The sequence below is a fragment of the Eurypyga helias genome, unplaced genomic scaffold, assembly GCF_000690775.1.
Source record: "Eurypyga helias isolate BGI_N326 unplaced genomic scaffold, ASM69077v1 scaffold34355, whole genome shotgun sequence".
Classification (NCBI taxonomy): domain Eukaryota; kingdom Metazoa; phylum Chordata; class Aves; order Eurypygiformes; family Eurypygidae; genus Eurypyga; species Eurypyga helias.
Window position 1 is genome coordinate 276 of NW_010253962.1, and position 9,383 is coordinate 9,658.

At 42.8% G+C, this 9,383-nt stretch overlaps 1 protein-coding gene across 1 annotated transcript; it reads left to right on the plus strand.

Annotated features, from left to right (window-relative positions):
- Positions 1-486: 486 nt before the first annotated feature.
- Positions 487-8,236, plus strand: SOD2 (superoxide dismutase 2, mitochondrial; the record flags this gene model as incomplete). Its single annotated transcript, XM_010152840.1, has 4 exons — positions 487-683; positions 4,740-4,856; positions 6,165-6,344; positions 7,712-8,236. Coding segments are annotated over 4 exons (640 nt in total), but the record flags the coding sequence as incomplete, so codon positions are not given.
- Between the last annotated feature and the right edge of the window lie 1,147 nt (positions 8,237-9,383).

Here is a 9,383-nt window from a genome sequence, read left to right on the forward strand (position 1 = left end):
CGGCGGTTTCCCGGCACCCACCCCAGGGACAGGGAAGCGCGCGGGTTGACCTCCGTCCTAAACAGCTCCGCTCCTGGGAACCCGGGGCTTTTTCAGCCTGTTTCCCAGGACGGTGACCTTGTGCATAGCCAGGGAAGGACATTTCAGGGACATCTTGGCTTCTGCTCTCAATCAGTAAAGATTAGGCAAAGCTTTGAATGCCAGCACGTTACTACAGCTGGCTTTCTGTGCCCAGCCCTGCCTTTGCCTTGCCTGCGTGCGTGGGAGGGTACCTGATTCTCTGCGGTGGTTTGGGGTCCTCCACTCGAGAAGCGGCAGCTTTACGTTGCGAAGGCCTGGAGCTGAAAAATGGGAATTTGACTTCTTAAGGTATCACCCTGTGCGCTTAAAGCAGCCGATCCTAACAGTTGTGGTCTTAGTCTGCTTCAGTGGTAAAGCCCCAGTGCTGTTGAATAAGACCACTTCATTCTGTTTTCTCTCTAATAGTGCCAAGTTGATACCACCGTTGGGATGCTTGGTCTGTAGGCAAAAGCACACTCTCCCTGACTTGCCGTATGACTATGGCGCTCTGGAACCTCACATTAGTGCAGACATCATGCAGCTGCACCACAGCAAACATCATGCCACCTACGTGAACAACCTGAATGTCACCGAGGAGAAATACAAGGAGGCACTGGCAAAAGGTCTGTATACCCACAGTGAACAGATGAGATGGAAGCTAGTTGACATAGGTGATACAGGGGAAAAATGGGATAGCTCTTCATTCCAGGGGAGGTAGTTTCTTGTAAAAGTTTTGGATTATTTAATGCAAGCTTTTTTTTTTTTTTTTAAAATAAAGTGAAATGCTATTAGGAGGAATAAGCTTTCATTCCAGGGTTCAGTGGTGCTGATAATTGGAAACTAAGTATAACTAAAAAGTATGGATTCTGCTCGCTGTAATACTGTAAAACTAGAAGAAAGTTAATTGATTTTTGCGCATTTAGTCCTTATTTACATTAGTAACTTCAATCAAAGACTGAAGTCAACAGGAAACTGCAGTCATTTTACTCAACAGTTTATAATGAAAGGTTAGTAACAAACTTAGATAAAGGAAAATTTGTGAACCTTGATGGTTTTCACATCAGATGCTCTGCTGCTTTCTTGTGAAATAATCTTAGCTGCCTAAAAGTGGAGGTGAGACAAGTGCACCGCTAATGTGTACGACACCCAGTGAAGAGATGCGTATTTGCCTGTCGGTTGTGCCACTGGATCAGATGAAAGGGTTGTGTAGGTTACATGCCAGTAAGAGACACGAGCCGTCATGGAATTTTTTGTTAAGATCTCTAATTGAATCTTGAGATACTCTGACTTCTGTGAATACTTTACAGTTGTTCTAGCAGGGCTGCACTGAAACACATGAAATGCTTTTTTCAAATCTTTCAGTTGGACTGATCAAAGTGTGAAATAATGTGTATATCTTTTTAAGAAAGTGGAATATTTTCTGAGTTATTTTTCTGTCATGATGATTTTTCTAATGAGTATCAATTTATATCTAAGAAGTGACTGTAGACTCACCTCTGTGTGGTTGCCTGGTGGCTTCACAGTGTAATTTAATTTTTTGGGCTTGGATGAAAGTGAGAATTGTCAGTGTCTGAGTAAACTTGAAGCCCGTAGGCCTTGAGAATTGCCAGTGTGCTCGAATAGAGAATGTTGGTGACCTGTGAGAGTTCAGAGATTTTCAAGTGCCTAAGTAAGCCTAAAAATAACTCGTGCAGTCTAAATTAATGAGCTAATGAGATTCGATTAAAAATCAGGCAATCAAGATTGGCTGCTGCTTTGTCTTGCCAGTGGTGGAACCAGGAAGGTTGTATTCCATATATTTGATTAGTGCAAACAGAATTGAGGAGGGAACCTGAACTGTAAGAAATGGGTGTATCTGCTGCTGATGTTATTTACGCTGTTTAGTGACCAAGGCTTCAGCCACTAGTGGAGGCAGAATTTCTGGCTGGGGGGAACATCTGCGGTGCTGTGGATCCTTTGAGGTGTTTTGTATAAAAATACTATCCTTTGATAGGCTGTCATTGCTTGCTGTTGGAACCGGTGTATCTAGAGGCAGAGGTTAATCTTTCTCTAAGGATTTTGCAAGACATTATTTTGCAAATGGATAATGTACTGGTGGTAGTCATGCACGTCAAAGTAGGCAAATGTTTGCTTGCGATATTTGTGTGTGTGTTTAGGTTTGGCTTTTTTTCCCCCCTAACTGATATCTCAGTGTGCTCTGTGTAGTATTTTGACCCTCATTAGGAAGACTTCTAAGACCAGGCTTTAGGACAGGGCAAAGTCTGAACTGCCACCTCATTCTCTCAGTATTGCCATTGTTTTTCCATGCTTAAAAACTGAGCGTGGTCAAAAATAGCTCTGTGCTGCGTCTCAGTGTTGGGTTACACTGCACATCTAACCACTCTCTAGCATCACTTCTGGATAACAGAACCTTGTCAACAGCTTTTGTTTAGCAATAAAAGTAAGGTATTCTCTTCAGATCACCTTTTATCATGTTCTTCATTGATGTGTATCTGCTTAGAAAACCCAAATAAAAGCTGTCCTGAGTTGAGTCCCATTGCGTTTTATCAGCTCATTTGAAAACAGGTATGTGCTTCTGTGATAGGGTGCAGCACAGGACTTTGTTATTTGTGTCAGCATAAGCTGGTTCTGATACTGGTCTATGAAAATGTGCAAGATGTGGTAATTGAAGGCTATAAACTTGAAACTTACTTTCAAGCTTCAACCGTATCCTGGGCTGTATCCAGAGAAGCCTGGCCAGCAGGTCGAGGGGGATGATTCTCCCCCTCTACTCTGCTCTTGTGAGACCCCACCTGCAGTGCTGCATCCAGCTCTGGAGCCCCCAGCCTCAGAAGGATATGGACTGGTTGGAGCGAGTCTAGAGGAGGCCTGAGAGAGTTGGGAGCACTGTTGGAACAGCTGTTGAGATATTTTATCTGTATGAAGCTTACCAAAGCTGTTGTAGTTTCTGAAGGGTATGAGGAGATAATTTCCACCCCTGGAGCTATTTAAAAGATGTGTAGATGAGGCACACAGGGACATGGTTTAGTGGTGGATTTGGCAGTGTCAGGTTTATGGTTGGACTTGATGATCTTAAAGGTCTTTTCCAACGTAAACGATGCTATGCTTCTATTAGGGTGAGATGCTGAGAAGTTGGAATCCTGTGTTCAAACCTTAGTAACAGGTGTGCTACTGCTTTGTGGCTGCCTTCACATCTGTGTTAAGGTGACTTTGCTGCTCTAGGAAGGCTTCTACCACTCACTCTGAAAAAACATGGAGGAAACAGTTGCCCCCACTGATTCCTTGTTAGAGAATGTATTGGAACGGTGGAAGAAGTTTCAAAACCTTTGAAATGTGTAAATTCTTTTAAAAGACAAAATAGCATTCAAAACACTTTTGTTGAAGTGGTGCAACATCGTTTAGAGGCACAAGGCACCAGTGAATTCTTTAAGGAATATGACATGTGGAGAGGGAGGAAGTACAGGGCTGTCTGATATTTAAGATGCAGGGTTCTGTCACGTGGAGTAATATTATCTGGGTTGTCCCTATCTCTTCTTGAAAGTACCTCCCTCCAAAAAAAAAAAAAGGCAACAAAAAATGGGAGGGAGAAGAACACTTTGTGTATGAGCTTACTGTACTCATCAACTTTCTCTGAAGCACGAACTGTTTGTCCTGTAAATTGTTTAAGAAGTTTAAAAATCCTTAGTTTGCAAATCAGTGAGCTAATGGGTGAGCAGCGTTCTTGTCTTGTAGTGGTAATACTGAGCAATTTACAGGTGCTGGGTCCTTTGAATGTTCTGTCTGTACTTTTTGCTTTATTCTGCTGTAGAGTTACAGTAGTTCTTATATGCGTAGTGTGGGCTGCCTGATAGGTGCAATATTGGCAGATCCCAAATCATTACAGGATAAGAAAAGGTCAAAGATAAAGAAATCTTTAATGTTAGTTTGTCAGTTGATATCTGAAATATGGATAACAGTCACAAACCTTATATTTTCCTTAGACATGTTATGGGCTAGTGAGACTTTAAAGATTTTAGAGGTTGATGGAGGCTTAGTGGCAACTTAGTGACTACTGTGGTAACCTGGTTTCAGATGGGATGGAGTGGTTTTGACTTAGGATAAGAATCATGTTGATAACACAGGGATGCTTTAGGTGTTGCTGAGCAGTGCTTACACTAAGTCAGGGGATTTCCAGCTTCTCACACTGCCCCATCAGCAAGTAGGCTGGGGGTGTACAAGAGTCTGTGAAGGGATGCAGCCAGGACAGCTGACCCCAGCTGACCAAAGGGATATTCCATACCGTATGATGTCACGCTCAGCATATAAACCAAGGGGAAAAGCTGGCCGGGAGGCCACTGCTCGGGAACTGCTGGGCATCGGTTGGTTAGTGGTGAGAAATTGTTTTCATGTGCATCACTTATCTTGGGTTTTATTTCTCTCTCCTTTTGTTATTGGCCTTCTCATTACAATTTATTATTCTTACTATTTTATTTTACTTCAGTGATTAAACTGCTCCTATCTCAACCGACGAGTTTTCTCACTTCTACTCCTCCGATTCTGCCCCCATCCCACTGGGCAGGGTGGGAAGTGAGCAAGCGGGTGGCTGCGTGGCGCTCAGTTGCCGGCTGGGGTTATACCGTGACATGTAGTGATGATAATGCTTTTATTTAACTATATATTTTTATTTTCTGCATCCTTAGGTGATGTAACAGCTCAGGTGTCACTTCAGCCTGCACTGAAGTTCAATGGTGGGGGTCATATCAATCACACCATCTTCTGGACAAACCTTTCTCCTAATGGAGGAGGAGAGCCTAAAGGTTAGTGCTTGTTACAATGGTTTATTGCTTGTTTCAATTTCCCAGTAGAACTGACGACTTTTTCTCTCTTTGAAAGAGTCTGGAGGATCATTATTTTTCAGAGTTAATTTGCCTTTCTATATGACAGTTATGACAACTCTGAGGAATTCAGGGCTTATTGGATACAAGCCAAGAACATAAAAAGCTAGCCCTGTGCTAAGTATTTTTAAGTTCTAAACCTAATTATGTGTGCAATGCAAAATAGTCGGCTATTGCTGTATATTGTCCTTTCTATCTTCATATACATAGTTTACACAGATTCACAGAATGGTAGGGGTTGGAAAGGACCCAAAGGTCTGCTAATTAAGTTGCCATATATGTATTCTGTTCACAGAGAGGGAAGAAATGTCCTGCAGACCTCTCAAACTAGTGTCTGGGCTTTTGCTCCAGTTTGAATAGGGATAGTTTATCAGTTAAAGCCTAAAGGAAGAAAACCCTTTAGGGAGGATAGAGTAATGATTATCTACAAGTGACCTGCAATTAAAGGTAAAGGCCCTATAATACAGGTATCACAAAAGCTGCTGTGATAAGCTTGAGGGTTTTTGAGTGAGGTTTTTATACGCCTGTCTGGAAATTGGCAGGCTTCAGGTACTTTCTGCACCGGTTCAGTGCTCATAGGTGACATCTGCTTGTGACTTTGACTCTACCGTGAAAGTACAAAGATGCCCTGAAGAGGATCTGGTTAAGACTAGAGCATAAAGCTTTGAAGCCTTGAAGCTGAAATTTCAACAAGCAGTTCTGGTATCAGTCCATTTCTGACAAAGCTTGTTTTGAGATTAAATTCTCAGAAAAGATGCTTTGAAGCCTGTATTTTTGTCTCCCAATTCCTATGATGTTTCTGTGAAAGTCAGTAAGCCAAAAATGCCATTTTTCAGTTTTAACTGAACGGATCAAGGCTTTTCTAGGAAGCCTGCTAGAGCCTGGCTTGAGATGTACTTGCAGCTACCACTGAGAGATTTTCAGTACCATCTGTCTGAGGATGGAAGGGGTGAAGAATTTTTCAGCATTGCACTATATGAAGTATTCTTACACATGCTAATTAAAAATGAGTGTAGACACCTTCAGGTTTTCAGCAAACACTGAAATATCTGCAAACCACAAATGTACTAGGGTGTAGGGGAAAGGAAGTAGCTTGGCGATGCACTGTTACACTAAACAATTCTGGTTTCTGTTCCCTTTGCCCCAGCACAGGTTAGCTTAACTGTATAATAGAGAAGGAATCTGATCATGGAGCCTACTTACCCATACCAAATCTGCTTTTTTTTAAAGGAGAATTGATGGAAGCCATCAAGCGTGACTTTGGTTCCTTCGCGAATTTCAAGGAGAAGCTGACTGCCCTGTCGGTTGGCGTGCAAGGATCAGGCTGGGGGTGGCTTGGCTATAACAAAGACCAGGGGCGCCTACAAATAGCAGCTTGTGCAAATCAAGACCCTCTGCAAGGAACGACAGGTCAGGTTTCTTTCCTTCCCCTCTGCTTCTCTGGGTGTAGATTTCATGGGCAAGTGCATGAGATCTGAAAAGGGGTTGATAGATGCTGAGAAGAAATTGCTGGGCACATAGGGCTGGACAACTGAATGTCACTACTAGCAGAAGTGAAAAACAGTTACTGTTTTTAAACCAGCATTTGTGAAGCAGGACTTAAAAACTGTGAAGAGCAGTAGGATTTAAATTCTGTCTGGTCAAAGGGGAAATAGATGGGAGCATATTGTGAAAGGGCTCTCTCTTGGACAATAGCTATAGCTATAGCTTTACCTTAGGCTTCTTTTAAGTAACTGGAGTAGCTTGCCTGTGTCGACCAAGATTAAGCCTCTGGCCTGTAGATAGTTTTCTCTCAGAGGGGCTACTCACAGAAGCGTCAGCGTAGGCCGTACAGCAGGAGAGGGGAAGGTGCAACGTAACTCTAGTTACTGTGTGCAACCCTTGTTACTAACCCTTGTGTAGGATGGGTTGAAAATGGAAGGCTTATAATCTGCTTTCTTACTCTTGGTAAAGAGTAATGAGTGTCAATTAAATAAGCCTTGGAAGGCGATAAATCTTACAGCTAGGCAAGCAGCATCATACTGGCTGTGATCAGTTCTGAAGATACTTTTACTTGCTTAGAGTGACAGGGCAGCGATGATGGCAGGCTGAGAATGGCCAGTGAGAATCCTGCCCGCAGTGGCTGTTTGTCCACATCCTGCTGCAGAAATCTATAAAACGTGTTCTGTAGAATTCATAGAGAATGGCAAGGAGTTTCATGTATTGTCAGCAGTCGGTCTACTGCTTAAAAGTAGGAGGAAAAAAGGAAGAATAATTTTACTATAGGGACATACAGCGTAACGTGGGTAAATTTCACCTCCCCACAAAAAAAACTTCCTGTTAAAAATTCACTGAGAAGGGTATTTTAGCACAAAAGCAAAGGTTAGACAATAACTTGTGATTAAAATGTTGACAGAAAACTGGCATGACAAGAGAATCAATCCTTCATGGTGTAACTTTTCATGAAAATGCTTCCCTAACCGTGCAAAAGATGTAAACCTTTCAAACGTGATTCTACCTTGCGTCAGTTATGTCTTCAAGGCAGTTCTGGAGTATTCATCGGTGTGTATCTTCATCGGCTCGTTGGGTTTATGCAGTATGTGTGTGTGGAGAGCAAACAGTTTTGTCAGGTGCCGCAATACGCATCTCCCTGTGGGAGAGCTCTCTGTCTCCTGCAGATAGAGAGTCAGAAATTGGGTACCGCTTTGGGCCGCAATATAAGACTTTACATGCAAAGCATGTTTTCGTAGGTTTACAAAATTTATCCTCCTCCTCTTTTTTTTTTTTTTTCCTTAAAGGTCTCATTCCTTTGCTAGGAATTGATGTATGGGAACATGCTTATTATCTTCAGTATAAAAACGTTCGACCTGACTATTTGAAAGCCATCTGGAATGTGATCAACTGGGAGAATGTGTCTTCAAGATACGCAGCTTGCAAAAAATAGAGTGGAATTCTTGCACAGACTACTGGAATGTCACCACTTCTACTCTGATCCCACTCTTGTCATAGTGCCAGTGGCTTACAGGTGAATTGCTCTGCTGCAGAAAACACTTAGCTCATGCAACAAAAGCATTTCATTATCAAGCAAAGTGTCTGCTTGTTTAATTCTGTGAGAGTATTTACTTAGATTTTTGAAGCTTTAAACAGTGGTGCAGCAAAGGGAGACACGTTAAATAATCTTTTCCATTGCATATAGAAACACAGATCAATCACCTTGCTGAAGCTTACTGAGGTAATGGATTTCCTTGTTGCACTAAAATACCGAAGTGGAAACATGTACTTCATGTTGCTGTAAAGAAATAAAACTCAAAGAATCTTCTATAGCTGTCTGTAAGAGACTCCTTTGTAGTAATGGCTGGTCCAGTTACTTACTTGGTTTGAACGTGGGTGCAGAAGGGAAACACCTTTTGCAATTGCTTGTGTTACGGGGTATGGAGCTTTCTTACAGATTAAAAAGATAGGTGAAAGGGGAAATAGGCATTGCTGTGCGTGCCTGGCTTGACTGACTTCAGGCATCCCTACTTTTTCCTGGATCACTTAAGCAAGATCTGCGTGTATTGCACTGATGCACTAGCTTGCCAGGTGTTACTTCGGGCAAGAGATTACAGTGCTGGGTCGGGCTAAATTGTTCATGTAGGAACTGAATGATAGCAGGCGATGCTCATTCCATACTCCCTGTTGGAGTAGGACCTTAACATCCTTTAACGTAGGAGACTGATGTGTGTATATCAAATATAAATCAGCTCTGTGTAGCTGTGTTGCTGCAGCAGTTGTAACGAGGTAATGCATGAGAGGCGGGAAAGGGTGTAAAGGAGCATGCCCAACAGGTCTTGAGAAAGGCAAGAATCAGTTGGTGTGTTTTGGGGTTGTTTTGCTAACCTGTGGCAGGTGTTTCAGAGTGGATGCTACTGGACATTCATAGTACCTTGCCATGTAAGTTTTCTTTGAGCTTCCTTAGTGTGCTCCTTTCAGTTTAGGATGGATTCTCAGGGAAGGAAGGAGCAGGCTTACATTAGCATGCTGCTAGGCTGCTGTTGTGAAGTGTCAGGTCAGACTGAGGGAGAGGGAAGTGTGTCTAAAGAAATGCCTTCCATTAGCAGGCGCAGGGAGAGAAACCACCACTGCCACAGGAGCAGTTTTCCGTCGGTAACCGGAACTGCTGCTGGTAGGATCCCTCTCTTGGGAATGAGGGTTGTGCAACCATGGCTGATTTCATACTGAAGGTGGTGTTGCTTTGTTTTCTGATGTGGGATATTTTTTCTCTAGGCCTAGTTCTCATCTCAGATAAGCAGCTTGAGCTTCTGCTTAAGTCTGGATTGCTTCCTAATCTTGTTCAAAACTTAGACATCCCTCCCATCCTTAGTTTGCCTCCCAGGGCATGAGAGCAGTGATGAGGGAAAGTAAGTCCACTGGTAACCAGACCAGCAGCTTTTGGCCAGAATTACAAAAAAAGCGCCTACTGAAGGGTCC